Source organism: Orcinus orca, chromosome 12 (genome assembly GCF_937001465.1).
Source record: "Orcinus orca chromosome 12, mOrcOrc1.1, whole genome shotgun sequence".
NCBI lineage: Eukaryota > Metazoa > Chordata > Mammalia > Artiodactyla > Delphinidae > Orcinus > Orcinus orca.
This window is the reverse complement of record NC_064570.1, coordinates 76917373-76934930: the sequence shown is the minus strand read 5'-3', so window position 1 is coordinate 76934930 and position 17558 is coordinate 76917373. Positions and strand designations below refer to the sequence as shown.

The 17558-nt window shown below is 37.6% G+C and overlaps 1 protein-coding gene across 3 annotated transcripts in view; it reads left to right on the top strand.

Moving 5' to 3' along the window:
* The window catches only part of MYO6 (myosin VI), a 142818-nt gene that overhangs the window by 91825 nt on the left and 33435 nt on the right, over positions 1–17558 (top strand). For all 3 annotated transcript variants that reach the window (XM_049695662.1, XM_033428594.2, XM_049695661.1), the window contains exons 12-20: positions 1203–1347; positions 2495–2652; positions 4038–4129; positions 6627–6699; positions 8209–8336; positions 11350–11445; positions 11740–11913; positions 15243–15281; positions 17335–17428. In XM_049695662.1, the coding sequence (XP_049551619.1) occupies positions 1203–1347; positions 2495–2652; positions 4038–4129; positions 6627–6699; positions 8209–8336; positions 11350–11445; positions 11740–11913; positions 15243–15281; positions 17335–17428 (999 nt within the window). The remainder of the gene's footprint in view (positions 1–1202; positions 1348–2494; positions 2653–4037; positions 4130–6626; positions 6700–8208; positions 8337–11349; positions 11446–11739; positions 11914–15242; positions 15282–17334; positions 17429–17558) is intronic.

Here is a 17558-nt window from a genome sequence, read left to right as displayed (position 1 = left end):
GTTCCTCTTACCTTTAAGGTGTTTGATTGATGTTGAGTTAATTTCTGTGTATGGTGTGAAGGAGGGGTCCAACTTCATTCTTTTACATGTGGATGTCCAGTTGCCCACTGCACTTTGTTTGAAAAGCTGTTCTTTTCCCCAATGAATTGTCTTGACAAGCCCTCATTCATATAAGATCTCACGGTTTCTTTCTCCTGAGAGCAGTCTGTTAAATAGTTTATTAATTTGTCATGATAAAATTCTCGTGATTTCATATGTTCTTTGTAATTTTGAAATTAGTCTTAAAATGAATCATTTATAAGCACTAAACCATAAAAAATGTTAATAAAATGTTTATTATTTTTAGTATTACTAGTAATAAGATAATAATTATCGGTACCTTCATAGAGTGCTTATTATGTACCAGACACTATTCCAGGCACTTCAGGTATATAGCCTTTTTAATCTTCATAACAACCTTATTAGGCTGGTACAGTTAATTATCATCTTTATATGGGTGAGGAAACTGAGTACAGAAAGAATAAGTAACTCGTTCAAGGTCACACAGCTAGTAAGTTGTAGAGCCATCACAGCCCCGAGTCTAAGGACTGTCGTATTCTGTCTTTCTAGAAAAAACTTTATGAAACCAGCTCCATAAATAGAAATCTATAGATATGATGTACAGGAAATAGCCATGGCCGCCTCACCCTCTTCCTTTGTCCCCGAGCCTCACGAGCACATGCGTGTGCACACACACACACCCCCACACACATAGACAGACGTCCACACCCACACGGACCTACTACAGTGCCTCACAACATCTACCACTGAAATTACTCCTTGATATTTTCTGCGGTCGTATGACTTTAGTGATAAGGCACTCTGTTATTCCAGAGATTTATTTTAATATATTAACAAGGATTATAATCTATCTTTAGTATATTTTACTTGCAGGGTCATTAAAAAATGAAACTGTGACAGGCTAAAATTGATGGGCTGAAAGGATTGTATCATGGGCTTCCCTGAGTGAGGGTCTCCCACTGACCTTGGCAGTGTGAGTGTCTGACAAGGGCGGGGAACAAGCGAGGTGAAATTAAAAGTCACAACTAAGCCTTGTCTAGTCCATAGTTTTATGTAAGTGAAGTGTACTTCTAAGAAATGCATCTTGAAAATCTGGTTTACATAATGTTTATTAATTTCAAGTTGAAATATGTGTTCATTAGGTGGCTGTAATCTGAAGAATAAATCTACTCAGTCATTGGAGTATTGTGCTGAATTACTGGGTTTGGATCAAGATGATCTTCGTGTAAGTTTAACTACAAGAGTCATGCTAACAACAGCAGGGGGCACCAAAGGAACAGTGATAAAGTAAGTCCCCTAACTCATTGCTCTGTAAAAATCCTGCCTTGTGGGGGAAAAGGCCAGGCTCTCTATCGCTTGCTGAATAAGGCAGGCAGTGAGTTCTAGTGACATATTTCAAAAATTTTTCAACAAATTAAGAAAAATAAGGTTAAAAAGATCTTTTAGCCACTCAGAAAATTCGGTAACTCTTACTTTGGGAAGTATTAGCAAGGTATGCTTAGCCTGATTCTTTGCTAAGCCCACTCCAAGTTATGAAGAAAATCTCAGCGAGGAAGATGTATAGTAGTGCCCTACAGTTGCGTGGCTCCTTGGAGAGATTTCTGGAACCCAAGGGAAGGCTGGTAAAAGCACAGGAGGGTGGTCCTCAGCAATCATGTCCTCCGTTCCCCTGTGTTCCAAAGCAGTTCTTTTTTGTGTCTTAAGTATGGCGTGTCCACATAAGAGTCCCTTTAGGAAAGGGTTCTATTACAAGAAATATAAGTTGGAAAATCACTGTTTAGAAGGGATTCAAGTATTGGTCTGACCTGAATGACTTTTAAGGTTACTTCCAAATTTTGATAATTTTTTTCTGGTATTCCCACAGGGCCTCATGCTTTATGACAGCATTTAGCACAGTGTTTGGAAATTCTTTCCTGTGGCAGCCTCTCTTCATCGGACTGTGTATCTGTATCTGCAGCGTCCAACACTGTTGTACCATGTAGTTATTTATATGAAAGAGTAGAGTTGGACAGTTTGGATTTTAAGATGTAAACATTTTTTTCCTAAACAGTGTTAACCCAGTTTCTGACCTTTAAAGTAGTCTTGAATTAAACGCAGTTTCTTTTGCATTTAAGAAAGTCACATGGAAGATTATTCCTCTGAATGATTTTTTTATATATTCAGCATGCACAGTGAGGTATAAATTAAGGTTAAAAAGAGTTTTTGAGCCTAATGTTCTTTTACTCAGTGATGACTTTTAATCTAATTATCTTGTAGATAATTCTCTTGTAGTATTCTACTTAGCCCCGTTTATCTATCTCTATTCACGAATGACATTTTGTAACTATTTATTTTGTTCTTCACAGTGAATATGTACTTAGTTCTTGGGAATATGGCATTATTTCCACAACATATTACTATGAAGAATTTCTGTTGGTACGGTCTTCTTTTACAGGGTACCCCTGAAAGTGGAGCAAGCAAACAACGCCCGGGATGCCTTGGCAAAGACTGTCTATAGCCATCTTTTCGATCACGTGGTCAACAGAGTGAATCAGTGTTTTCCTTTTGAAACATCATCCTATTTTATTGGAGTCCTAGATATTGCTGGATTTGGTAAGCATAGTTTTGTTTGTGAGTTTGTATCTGTTTGATACTTTCACACATATTTAAAATAAAATTTTAAAAACTTTTTTTCCCTTGTAATACCTTTCACTTGATGTATTTCCAGTTATATGTCCATACCACCATTTCATTTCATAATACGATTTAAGTAGGAAGCTAATGCTTCCAAAAAAAAAGGAAAGGGAAGACTCATGGATTTTGGTCATACTAATGCTTAGATTAAAACATGTTGATTGAAACTACTATAGGTAGAGATGTCTGTGTACTCTTAAATGAGTACAGCTGATAAAGGTGACGTCTTGAGTACTGCTGATACAGAGAATTAAGTCATTAAAACCATTGGCTCCAGCCAATGGACCTGGGTACAGGTTGACCTAGCACACAGGCCAAACTCATTACTATGTGTAAAAATTCATCATTAGTGTTAGTTGTCAGCAGATAGCTATTTCCAATAATTTCCACCAAATGAGTAAGCTATCAACATAAATATTTGAGAACAACTATGGAGGTTTATAACCAGAAAAGAAATGAGTCACTGATATCGGAATGCTGCTTTGTTCGGAATTACCGTGTCGTAAAAATCTCAAAGTATTACGTGTTGTAAAAATCTCAAAGTAAGTCTGACCGTTTTTTACATTGGGCTTTATCAATGTGGGCGTTCCCTCTGTGCAGAAGTGGTGTCCTTCGTAATTTGTTTGCATTTGTCAAGGGAAGATATGAGTGTTTACATTTGGGAGGGGCAGAGTTTTGTTTTCGCTGTAATACATATTTTAAAATTTACGATAAAGCATTACCTTATGATCAAAGGTAGAGAAACACTCGTCACTGACTTAAGATTTCGTAATCTTCAGACATTTGTTTCCTAGTCTGCACCGTTTTAGCATAACACTCACATACTCAGAGTCGTAACATTTTAGAGCTACAGGGATCTTAGAAATAATGTAATACAATCCCTTAATTTTAGAAATGCATTAGTATCCATAATATTTTTTCTAACTATAATTTTACAGATTATATAGAAAAATATAAAGTACTTACATTTTAAGTCATTTTTCTTCTTTGATTTAGATTGCTTTAACACCTGTGCTTTAAAAATCTTTACAAGTGACTTATATTTTACATCTTTTACTATATGACATTTATCTTATCTGACAAACACCTTTTTGTCAAGCGAAGGTATTTTTAATACTTTATTTTAATGCATATAAAAATTTAAGTCTTGAAATAAGAGCATTTGGGGAGTATGGAACAATTATGTGTATATTTTTTAACCTAATGTTAAATTAAACATCGATACAATAAAACTTTATCCTTAGTTAAATTTACTAATGTGAAGTTGATCTGATGATGACTCTTGATTCTGGTTTTGTTTTCAGAGTACTTTGAACGTAACAGTTTTGAACAATTTTGCATCAACTATTGCAATGAAAAACTTCAACAGTTTTTTAATGAAAGGATTCTGAAGGAGGTAATTGCCATGCAATTTAGATTTGAGAACCGCATTAAGCTATTTTAAATTTCAAGGTACACAGACATACTGCAGTTAGACCGACGGATGGGGTGTGATGTAAGGTGGCCCAGGGAATCAGAGATGCCCAGTGTGGGCCCCAGTGGCACATCAGAAGTGTTAATGGTACAGCTGAGGCTTAGGGACCCAGTAAAAACTCTAATAGGCACCTCCTCAGAAGTGAATGTCTCTTGCTTCTTACTGGTGACTTTTACTAGACTTGAAATTCTGCCTGTTTCTTTTCCTCATTCTGTTGTCTTCACTCTTGCCACAGCCAAACAGTAGTCTGCTCCCAGCCCTGACCTGGGCATCTCCCTCTATTCCTCTGTGTCTCCGCTTCTGTCCACTCTGCTACCTGCTCGCCCTCTCTCCGTATGGCAGGAAAGCCACCAGGCCAGGAGATTCCTTGGGGCCGCTGGCCTGGCCCACCTCCGGGCAGCTCTTTCCCTGCCAGGATACCCTGTGCACTGCCAGTGGCCTGTCAGTGGGGTGCTTTTGTCTGGACACCATCTCCGGTCCAGTAAGGACTTCCTGCCCCTGCTTGTAGTAGATGACTGGTGGCCTACACTCACGCTCTCAAGTCTAGGAAAGTTCCTTTGTAACACCTCAGAGTGCACAGTGAGTAAAAGTAGCTTTGGATCAGTGGATTTGTGATTAGGCTAACCATTTTTTACCTTGTATTTTGAATTCTCCACCTACTGATACCCTCGTCTTTCCTTCCTTTGAGCCGTTTGAGATATGTCTTACTGAATGAAGAAAGTAGAGTTAAAGGGAACTCAGAATTAATCTGTTAATCTAGTGCAGCCCTTTGTTTTACAGATGAAGAAACTGCAGAAGTTCAGTGACTTCTGCTAGTCTGAACCCTCCTTCCCGGTTGCTGGCTCACAGCACCGTTCCCTTCGTATTAGCACCGCTGTGTTCTGAGTTCCCCACTGTCTCTGGACTTGAAATGTGAAATATTTTCTTTCCTGTTCCCATCCCATTCATCTTTCCCCCATTTTTATTGTGTTTTGTCTTTATGGGTTTCCTAGAACATTCCAACTTGTGTACCTTATAATATCTTATATATTATACCAATTCTGGCATAAATAAAACAGGTTAAAACAAGTACCTCTCAGTTAAGATAGTTTCTCTGAAAAGTTTCATCTGGCAGCCATAGTCCTTTCACTACTGTGTGAAGTTTTGCATGTATGCTTCTCACTTAATCAGCCTTAAATCTTCCCTTCCACACCAACCCAGCAAGCTTTATGTAGAAACTACATGAAGAGGAGACAGTGCCTTGATTCATGTTTATTTTTATAATAATTCCTTAAAGTAAATATGTGAATTTCAAATTCAGATTGAGTTCAAGTAGACAGTGCCTTCTAGAATGACAGAAACCTTTTCTAAATAGTATGTCTCGTGGGAGGAAATATTTAAACATTCAGGGGGAAAAAAGGTTGAAATATACATCACCCTAAGCTCATTGCGTTGCCCAGCCATCTGTGATAAAATCCCTCCCTCCTCCTTTTTCTGTTTAATTTTAAGAAGATACCAGAATTACATCCAGGAACTTAACTTTGATTTGTAAATTATTCTTCTAAATTATGTTTATTTTCCCCAATGATATACTCCTCATATATATCACTGTGTAGATATTAGAGCCCATTTGCAGTTAATTGCTCTTTCCTTAACGTTAGTGCTTGTCTATAAATGTTATAAATCTGCTCTACCTCTCTTTAGACGATGATTGAGGGCTATTGAGGATATATAATAGGACAGACAAATTTCATGTCAGCAGGGAGCTTGTTTGTTTAGCTGTTTTTTAAGCTTTTTAAAATTATCAAAGCAAGTTATGTTCCTCTGTGTATTCCAGGGGTAAACTATGGCCTTCAGGACAAACCCAGCATGCCGCCTAATTTTACAAATGAAATTTTATTGGAAGACAGCCATGCTTCTTCGTTTACTGTTATCTGTGGCTGCTTTCGCCCTGCAGTGGCATAATTGCACAGTTGTGACAAAGACAGTATGGCCCACAGCTGAAAATATTTACTGTCTGGCCCTTCCAGAAAAGTGTGCGGATCCCTGGTCTATTCTACTGGGAAGTTTGACTTTAGAATTGCTAAAAATGTTTCAAAGCCCCGGTCTTGTCTTGGGTTTGAATGGTTATAAACAGATCCCTGTGTTTGCGCCTGGCTGCCCAGCGTATTTCGGGAAAAGCGTGCTGATCTGCAGGGGGGAGCACGTCCACATAATGTGAATCATGTTATGTTGGCCATGTAAGTTTTTATTTCGCCTTGCTTTAGGGGCAAGGGTTTTTCTTCCCTAATGTTTGCTAAGACTTCTCAGTCCCCGAATCAGCTGGTGTGAGCCTTGTACACTGACTGATCAATAAATGTTATGATCGGATATGGCACAGTGAATCCATTTCCTATCACACAGTAGCTCCATATCTATGATTATGATTATTTCCTTTTAGGAACAAGAACTCTATCAGAAGGAAGGTTTAGGTGTGAATGAAGTACATTACGTGGATAACCAGGACTGTATAGGTATGTATTTTTTTTTGCTCTACTTTTGGGAAATATGGGAAGATACAGTGAATGATTTCACTAGTAATTTTTCTGTGCTCTGCTGGTTATGGGACTTGAAATTGTGGTACTTGAGAGAGGTTTTACTTCTCTAGTACTGCTAGGAAGCTATTTTTCCTATGAAGGCATCGAATTCAGCTATATTGAAAGTTTTCGTAAAATTCCTTCTATCTACCGTGAGGGATATTTTCTTTCTTAAACAGTTAACGTGAATAAGTTAAGGAGGACACAAAATTGCTTAAGCAGTGAAGGGATTTCTTATCTTGTGTGAGGAAGCCCGAGGCGTCTGCCAGGATTTGGCTTTGCGCGTCTGCGGTTCTTTGTTTCTATTCTCTGCACCCACACCCTTTGGCAAGTTGGCATCACGAGTTCCAGTGTCCCATCCAGATAGCACCCTGCAGCAGGAGAACAGGGTCTCTGTTTTCCTTGTCTGTTTTTATCGGTAAAGAAGCCTTTCCCCGTCCCACCCAGGGAGTGTTCAGTCTGCCTTTTCTTTCCCACGCATCTCTGAAATCAGCTGTGCGGCAAGCCTTGCTTTGAAAATGGAATCTGACAGTTGAGTCAGTGACTCATGTGCTAGATTTGGACAAGATAGTGTAATAGTAATAACAACAACAATAACAATAATAACAGTACTTTACATTCGTGTTACTTCTCAAAGCACTTTCACATCCTACCTGGTCCACTCAGCATATCCCCTCACACACCATATCCTTTCACAGAGGTATCTTGGCTGGAACTCCTCTCCTTCCATTTCCCCTTCAGCCCACTTGGGTCGTGCATCTATCAGAGCACTCTCAGTTATAGCTCAGTTAGCGCGTCCCCCTCCACCTCTATTAATTGCCCAAGAAGCATCATTCTCTGACCAGTGCAGTCAGAACCTGGATTTCTCTTCCTATGTCCTGCGGCTTTTGGAGTCTGTCCCAATTAGCACTTCTGGATTTCTCTTCCTGTGTCCTGCGGCTTTTAGAGTCTGTCCCATTTAGCACTGCTTATGTATTTAAGCAGCTTACATTTTCTAGTTATTTTGGACAGGCAGGAAATTCAGAAACATGAATGGAAGGAGCATAAATTTGTGCTGTTACTGACGTTTTGCTGGAAAGTTTTTGAATCCATATCTATAAACAGTTTCAAAAAGCTAAGCCTGCAAAAACGCCTGTAGTTTGACTTCAATTTGAACATAGATGTCATGTGGGAGAGGAGGTATTTCTGGCTTACAGATGGAATGGTTATTATGTTAGTCGCTTTCTTTATGGAGTGGTTTTTCTAAAACCTATATTAAATATATGATGTTATTTTCTAATAAATTGCAGATGTGAAACAAAATTCATCTGCTCTCTGTTGCTTGTGAGAGAATACAATACTTACAGGATCATGTTACATTGTTTCTGATCAGTCCTCAAAATTTGTGATCAGTAAGTTTAAAATGTTATGTTTTTTATCCTGTCATATTCTGATTTTTTGAAATAGATTTAATTGAAGCAAAATTAGCGGGAATACTGGATATTTTGGATGAGGAAAATCGCCTTCCCCAGCCAAGTGATCAACACTTTACATCTGAAGTTCACCAGAAGCACAAAGACCATTTCCGACTCTGTGTGAGTTTGCTACTTCAAAATTGAGCCTCTGGTGGGAAGAAAAACTTTTAGAAACATGTACTAGACATTAGATATTAGGTAATTAGAATCGTAAGTTATGTAAGGCTTTGAACAGCTATAAACATCTTCTTAATCCAGCACAGTATCTTCTGTAGATAGCCATTTAATTTGTATCTATATATTTTTGCTGCTGCTGATCTATCTAATCAAGGCGATTTTAGCGGGATATAAAGTACATTTCACCTATCTAAAACATATAAAAAGGTTTACCTGTTTCTTCTTTTTTTTAAAGAAGATGTTGCGGGTAGGAGTTTATTAATTAATTTATTTTTGCTGTGTTGCGTCTTCGTTTCTGTGCGAGGGCTTTCTCTAGTTGTGGCAGGCGGGGGCCACTCTTCATCGCGGTGCGCGGGCCTCTCACTATGGCGGCCTCTCTTGCTGCGGAGCACAGGCTCCAGACGCGCAGGCTTAGTAGTTGTGGCTCACGGGTCCAGCCACTCCGTGGCATGTGGGATCCTCCCAGACCAGGGCTCGAACCCGTGTCCCCTGCATTAGCAGGCAGATTCTCAACCACTGCGCCACCAGGGAAGCCCGGTTTACCTGTTTTTATGTTCTCCCTTCTGAGTTAAGTGGCCATGAGTTGCTCTGTTTTGTATCATGTGACCTTGATCACTTTCCAGGGGTTAGCACCTCGAGTCACAAGCAACTACCTGTCTGCAAATTTGTAAGACCAGCAAAGCTTGTGGCTAAGAGTCTGACTGGTGGAAGCAATTCATTTAGTGATCAGTAAATTGATTTTGATACTCTTTCCTTGGGAGTTTTGAATGGAAAAATGTACTCAGAGAGGGTCATAGAAACTGCAGCAATAGAAGAATTAGCTAAAGGGAAAAACAGATACAGAAGGCAATAGAAATAAATGAGAAGTAGACACTTCTGAAAGGGTCAGAAGACCTGGTTCCCTAAACTGCTGTGCTTGACTACCTGCTTGTGGCAGTGAACGGTAGGGCTGTTTTCCATAAGGCTGGAGTGTGCAGCTGTTGAGGTGTTTTCCGTGTTCACCTAGCTCTGGGTTTATCTTTATACTCAACCACCATCACCTGAGGTAATGCAGGCACAACTCCATCCTTGCACCCAGAAAGAGCTGACTAGCACAGAGAAATGTGGATGTTAATTTTACCCGCGAAGATAGGTGCTGCCTCATCTTAGAACAACAAAGAAAGGAAGGAAGGAAGAAGAGACAAGCTGCTTAGAGTGGCAGCTGCCTCCTGTACTGTTGATTGTTTTGAGACTGTAGCATAGTATAACATTCGCTGCTTTGATGGGTCCAGGAGTTCAAGTGAATGAAAGCAGATATTCTTGTTTCCATACATCATTAACTAAATCAAGAACGTGAATAGGTTGAAGGCATTGAAAAGCTGATATAATTATGATAACCTTCTCTGGGGACTGCACCTCACAACTCCCTGCTCTGTTGACTTGGAGTTCTTCTGTATCCTTAAATAAGTCTGATGTGGAGGCTGCCTCTCTCACTTCAGTGGAGATAGAAAAAAGCAGTCTGCGTCCCCAACAAAACTTGCTGCTAAGATTAAAGACGTACATCTAGTCCTGTTTATTCACTGCTCTCTGTGAAGACCAGTCTGTGGATGCATGGTTACCTTTACCAAGAGTACTCACTGCTAGTCAACAAATTATGACCAGGGTTTCAGAGACATATAGCTCCAAGGACAGCAAACTAAAGCATCAGGAATGGACTATGGCCACTTTCCTCAAAAGAGAACAAGAGCAAGACAGTAAATTCTGAGTTGTACAGATCATTACTTTTATTGTATGTCTTTGAAAACAAAATTATTAATAACCATTTATTGAACCTTTAGCATGTGCCAGGCACATTCTAAGAGTTTTGCTTGAATTACTTTATTTGGTCCTCATGAGAATCCTTTGGGGTAGCTCCTGCTTGCATCCGCCGTGCTAGAGGTGAGGGGATGGGCATGGAGAGCTCAGGTGACCTCCCTGTTTAGCATAGAGAGAAAGTGTTGGATTTGGGCATCAGGCCGGCGTCTTGACCACAGGGTCACCCCCTGACTCGTGCCGGCCTGCTGCCATGCAGAGGGGGACTCTGTGATCTGCTAGCTCTCTCACCCAGCAAAAGCCTGGGAAGGTTCTGATGTCTTAGCTTGTTCATTTTTGAATGAGATTGTCTTTCTTAACCTTAGGCTATTTTGAGGGTCAGGAGTGATCTGTTATTCTGGAAACTTTCAAATATGATACCAACATGAGCTATTACAATTAGATAGTACAACCGGAAAAGGATTTCGTTTCCTTCATATAGATTCAGGCTCATTGTGTAGACGTGTTAGGGTGTATGGTTTAAATCAGTAGGTGAGTCCCTGTGCTGATTTTGGGTGTTTCTGTAGAACAGTGCTTCTCGACCTTGGCAACACCTAGGAATCACCTGATGTAAATGGTGTAAGAGGCTTAAAAGTTCTCCAGCTGATTCTAGTTCAGCAGCCAAGCTCAGGATCCACCACTTTAAACATAGGCATTTAACTTTATAAACCTCTGGTCCTTTTTTCTTTCCTAAGAGATTATAACCAAAAATATATGCTAGATTTTACTGGTACTTTAAGGCTTATTTAAAAAGCAGTATAATTATATAAAGTATGAAAACTCCCTTTATAATTTTAAGTATTTCACATGCCAGATGTTCCCTAAAGGAAGTTGTGTAGTGTATATATATATATATATATATATATATATTTTTTTTTTTTTTTGCGGTAAGCGGGCCTCTCACTGTCGTGGCCTCTCCCGTTGCGGAGCACAGGCTCCGGACGCGCAGGCTTAGCGGCCATGGCTCACGGGCCCAGCCGCTTCGTGGCATGTGGGATCTTCCCAGACCGGGGCACGAACCCGTGTCCCCTGCATCGGCAGGCGGACTCAACCACTGCACCACCAGGGAAGCCCTGTGTAGTATATTTTTGATAATGTAATAACTGGTGTGTGTATCATTTTTCAGATTCCTAGAAAGTCTAAGCTGGCAGTTCACAGGAACATCAGAGATGACGAAGGCTTCATCATCAGGCATTTCGCAGGGGCGGTGTGCTATGAAACAGTGAGTATAACTTTCACCGGGAGAAAACCATTTGATGTTGAAGCTGCGCTGTGCAATATGGTAACATCTAGCCACATCTGGCTATTTAAAGTTAAATAAAATTTAAAATTCAGTTCCTCAGTACACCAGCCACATTTCATGTGCTTGCTGTCCCCACTGCCTGGTGGTGGCGATATTGGACAGCACAGCTACAGAACATTTCCGCAACCTCAAAACAGTCCTATTGGACAACACCATGGTAAGGAATATTATCACTAGATGGACCGAATCATTCCTGTTTGCTTTATTTTTCAGACTCAATTTGTGGAAAAAAATAATGACGCTTTACATATGTCTCTTGAGTCCTTAATATGTGAATCCAGGGATAAATTTATCCGGGAATTATTTGAATCGTCCACAAATAACAACAAAGACACTAAACAAAAAGCAGGAAAACTTAGCTTCATCAGTGTGGGAAACAAGTTTAAGGTATTTGTGCTAAACGTATTACTTGAATTTTTTTCTTACTGCATTAAAATTGTAATTGTTTTATACTCTACAGTGGATAGTGTAGATCACTCTGAGAAATCCCACGAGTGAGATTCAAGAGCAGTCCCTGAACTGTTGCTGTTTGTATGCAGAATAACATAAGATAGGCATAGTAATTGACCATACGGAGACCTGGTAATTTTACGAACGTGCTCTTTCTTGGTTCTTCAACGTGTCTGATTGCTTCTCCTCATGTTCTTGCTTCTGTTTACTGTCCGGTTGACCTTCAAACCTTCTCTTTCCCATGTGTTTTCTGTTTCCTTCCTCATTCAGCAGTTTTGTTTTAGCTGGAGTAGTCCAGCTCCAGATGGCTAGAGGGGACTAGTTGAGTTGAGAGAGGAAAAGCAGGCACTGCCAGGGCCTTCAGGTAAATGATCACCTTCGTGGACTCCTACTTACAGAGTGGCTGCCGTGTTAAAAAGAGCCCAGCTCGAGTTAACGATTTCATTTTGTGATTCATTTTTAACGTGTTTTCTCTCATAGTGCATTTTGGGTGTGCATATTACACTAAAATTTGATTAAAGCTTCTAAGAACTCCTGTAAAAGCTAAATGCTTTGTGTGGCAAACCCTTCAAATTGCTTATTTGACGTTGAAGAACACTTCATTTGTTTCATTAATTTCGGATCAGGAATTTATTCTTTGGGGTCTGATAAGGAATTGTCACATGATGTGCCTTAGAAGTGCAACACCGCTATTTGGTTCTAATTGCTGAGTATTTTGCATAGAAAAAGATAATTTAAAAACTTTGTGCCATGTTTAATGAATAAAAAATTATAATAAATAGATCAAAGAAATAGAATTAATTTCTCTCTTATACATTTCCACAAAGTCTTTTTGTTCTGTTTACAAGAAAACTACATATGCCTTTCATTATGTGTACTTCAAATATTAAAAATGATGTAATTAGGAACAATATTTAAGACTCAGAATACTAGGATACTAACAGTGTAAGCTTCCTGAAATCCCCTGTGGATTGAAATGGGCTCTAAATAACTAACTTGATAAAATCATGTTTATAAAACAAAAGCTGAAACATAGATATAGGAGAATTCCGCTTATAACACATTTTTTCAAGGAACTGAATAAAAAGTTTTAAACTTTATTGTAAGTTATATTCATTAATTATGAGTTTCTTCTTCTCTTGACAATACTCTTTCTCTTATTTGGATATTCTTAGATTCTTAAATAGACATAATGGTAACAGATTGGTTTAAAATAGTACATTAGCCTGAATGAAACGGACATCATTTATTAAGTATTTTCCTAGTGTGATATAGTAGTATTGCTGGCAAGAACATACTTGAAATTTTAGACAATATAAATAAAATAAAAAACATTCTTAAAATTCTTTGGACTAAGGTATTTTATGTTGAGACTTTAAGTGCCTTAAAATTGCTTATATGCAATACAATGTATTTTGCCCATCAAACTGCTTGAAAACTGTAACTAAAAGATGTAACATTGTTAATAATAAAATTTCAAAATGTTTTTATTGAAATACTTTGAAATGAAATATTAGTAGTAATTCTTATTTTTAAATATAGTAGAATAGCTCATTAAATTCAAATTCAAGTTATGGGAGGCAATAAAACAACACAGGCTAGCATTTACAGTAATACTTCAGTTATCGAGCATGACCGAGAATCAGAAGTTTTCCACTGAAAAGTGACATTTTCAGGTTATTGAAGTAGAACTCTTTTACTATTAGTGTTTTAGAAAAAGTAATTCTTTTTGATGAAAATCATATTCTTTTATTATATACATGAATAATTGTACGCTTTGAAATAAAAATAAAATACAAGTAAAGCATGCGTTACATCAGGCTATTATGCCTTTTGGTCTTTGACCGCTGTTCTTTGGTAATTGACGTTCTTCCCTCTTCTCTCAGATGCTATAGTTTATTTTTGCTGCTTCTACTGACTTAACTTTTTGTCCATTTTTTTGGGCGAATACTGTGCTATGGATTAGGAAGCATGGGCTTTGTCACAGTTGTTTTCTTTCCAAATTAGTGGCTCTTACACTTGCTTTTCATTTGTGTGCTGGTCTAGACTGGTTGAGGTTGTCAGAACTCTGTCAAGCAGATCAGTGGGATATGACTGTATTTTTTTAATCCAGTGAGAAATTCACTCCATTTTTATAACTTAAGCCAATAATGTCTGAAGTGTACTGTAGCATCACGCTTAAGAGAATGAGCCTTGGTGTTAGGTCCTTGTTGGAGTCTTGGTTTTGCCATTACTAGCTCCCTGATCTTGGCAAGTGATTTATCTCTCTGGGCCTCAATGTTTTCACCTGTAAAATGAGTCTACTAATATATCCTTAATTAGAGTTGTGGTGCGGATTAAACATGATAATGCCCGTGAAAAGCTTTGAGCAGTGTCTGACTCGTAGAAAGCATTCAGTAAAGTATACCTATTATTATTATTAAGTATAGCTGTGATTGAATAAATATGTTAATTGAAGAATTAATTAGTTAATTTCTCTTTTGTTAAGTAGTACAATAAGCATCCCAGTATAAAATCAGTATAACAATTTAAATAATTTACTTTACAGGGAAGTAAAGCAAATGCATGATTTTAATGTACTGAACCAGAGTACATTAAAATCACTTAATAGTATTAAGCAAAGGAAAGGTCCGTAACTACTTGTACTGTCCAATTTTCTTGAGAAAATTGTCCTAGCCTTTAAAAATAATTGAAATGTGAAGTTTTAAAATAGTAGAGAGGGTTTCTACAGGTAGGCAGGTCAGTTTCATTTATGAAAGGTGTTATATAAAACAATCCTAATACATTAGTGTATTACACTAATGCATTAATGTATATTTTAAACACGTTTTCATTCTTAATGGAGCGTGACACAAGCTACACCCAGCTTGCCACGAGTTCACATACTGCTCCGTTGATCCCTTATTGAATGCATCCCCAGCATTTTCATTTACTTCTTGCATTGCCTGTATACTTTTTCCTTATTCACCCCACCTGCAAGTGTGCATGTATGTTTTCTAGTATTGCTAATTTTCAGTCTTTTAATTGTATAAGTTCTGTATAAGTAAAATAAGTTATTGTCCTTGGCATCATATATTAGCCATACATTTCTGCATGTTACTATCTGTTAAAGAGATTGTGTACCAGAAGCTGTTAAATTGTAATGTGGTATATATATCAGTGTTATTGCATGTTATTTTATTCTAATGTTGAAAAGCTAATATTTACTTATGGTATTACGTACTTTTGCTCTTTGAAATAATGAAGTGATTTCCTTTCTTCTACAGACACAGTTAAATTTGCTTCTGGATAAACTTCGAAGTACTGTGAGTACACTTAAAAAAAAAACCCACAGGGTTTTTTGTTTTTTTGTTGTTGTTGTTTTTTCCGGCTGCGCCGCAAGGCACGTGGGATCTCAGTTCCCCGACCAGGGATTGAACCTGTGCCCCCTGCACTGGAAGTTCTGAGTCTTAACCACTGGACTGCCAGGGAAGTCTTCAAAAACAGGGTTTTTAAATGGTCCTCTTAAAGTATTATTAGTAATTACTCAAATAAGCACAGTAAACCTGGAATAATTAGAAATTCATTTTAAATCAAATTTCATCATTAAAAAAATCAGTTTTTAAAATGGTTGTCATTTTGGTTAGTTTTTTTCTGAAGAAGGGTCAAATATATATGTGCAGTCAAATTGTTTCATAAATATATAGAATTCTCTGAATGTTATTAAGATTACCCTGTAGCTTCAGGAAAGTGAAAATAATTAGTTATCATAGGGAAGGAAAATGTATTTTTTAGGATTAAAGGTAACACATATAATTCATTTTCATTTTATTACTCTGGTGGTAACATTCTCTAACATGACAGTGCTGATATGGAAAAAAATGGACATAATATTTTTATGCCCTATTATAGTGGCAATATTTCCTAGGAGCCTTTTTATTAACTAGACATTTTAATTCTCTTTGTTTTTTAAAGAAAAATTCACCATAGAAAGAAATTTGATACGTGGGTTATATAAATGAGGCATGATTTCAAGAGAAGACTTATTTTTTAAGCAAATCCACAGAACTTAACTGATTACTCTTTTCATGTAGTCATTTGAAAGCCAAATATTTATTGTCTCTGTGCTATTATTGCTTAACTTATTGTTAGATTTGTTTTGAAACCATTAAGAAATTCTTTTAACTATCCTCATTGTTTGCAAATATTTCTCTCTTAAGGACAGACCTTTAAAAACCAAGTCTGATGAGGAGGTATTTTATTTTTATCACCCAAATATAATGCTACTGTAAAATGATTAGATTATATTTGTGATTTTTAAAAAAGGCATTTCTAAAAAGTGTTCTAAAAGTGTTTGCAGTGAGCATCATTGTTGACATTAACTATTCAGTTTTGCAAGGTGGCTACTTGGAAGCAAAGCTGTTATTTGGATGTTTAGTGTATTAGCTTCAGTTCCCAACAGTTTCACTGGGTACATAGCAGTATTGTCTCTGTCTCATTCAGCAAAAATCTGATAACAGATTGTAAATGAATGCCTTTAAGCTTTTTAAAATACCTATCGTTTAACAAACAAAACTTTAAAATGTGCAGTGGTGCAGCTCAGGGACCTACTGTATGTTTTTAAAATAGAATGATGAGAAAGGTTGACTTTTTTTTTTAGCACTTTGGCCTAAATTTTAAGAGGCATAATTTTATGCCATCTTGTCATAGGGCAATTTTCTTACCACAGAAACACAGCATATAAATATATTTAAATGTAGAATAAAATCACATATATGTCATGCTGTGAAATGTATTGTTTAAATATGTTGAAATATTTTACTAGGAGAGACTTTTCTTTTTACAATAGCAGTTTTTTGGCACTCAAATCTAAAATGTATTTTTCTAATATTAGTATATAAATGCTTTACATTATAAAAGTATGCTAATGGTCTTAAGTTCCTTAGTGATTATTTTAAAAGAGGTTCAGGGCTTCCCTGGTGGCACAGTGGTTGAGAATCTGCCTGCCAATGCAGGGGACACGGGTTCGAGCCCTGCTCTGGGAAGATCCCACATGCCGCGGAGCAACTGGGCCCGTGAGCCACAACTACTGAGCCTGCGCGTCTGGAACCTGTGCTCTGTAACGAGAGGCCACCATAGTGAGAGGCCCGCGCACCGCGATGAAGAGTGGCCCCTGCTTGCCGCAACTAGAGAAAGCCCTCGCACAGAAACGAAGACCCAACACAGCCAAGGATAAATAAATAAATTAATTAATTAATTAAAAAAAAGAAGAGGTTCAGAAGTTAATGATAATATGCTCTGAAAGTAGCTGGTATTCATAGAAATAGAAAAATAAGAATGCTATATGGATCATTTTTAAAAGTACCTTTATTATTCTAGGGAGCAAGCTTTATTCGTTGTATCAAGCCGAATTTAAAGATGACAAGCCACGACTTCGAAGGAGCTCAAATTTTGTCTCAACTTCAATGTTCAGGTATTTCTCTATTTTTGTAATCTATATCGGGGTGTGTCGAGAGTCTTAGTTCAAATAAAATTTAATATATGCAGTGTTTTCAAATAATTCACAACTATCTTGATTATTTTTAAGTGTGGTAAGACTTTTA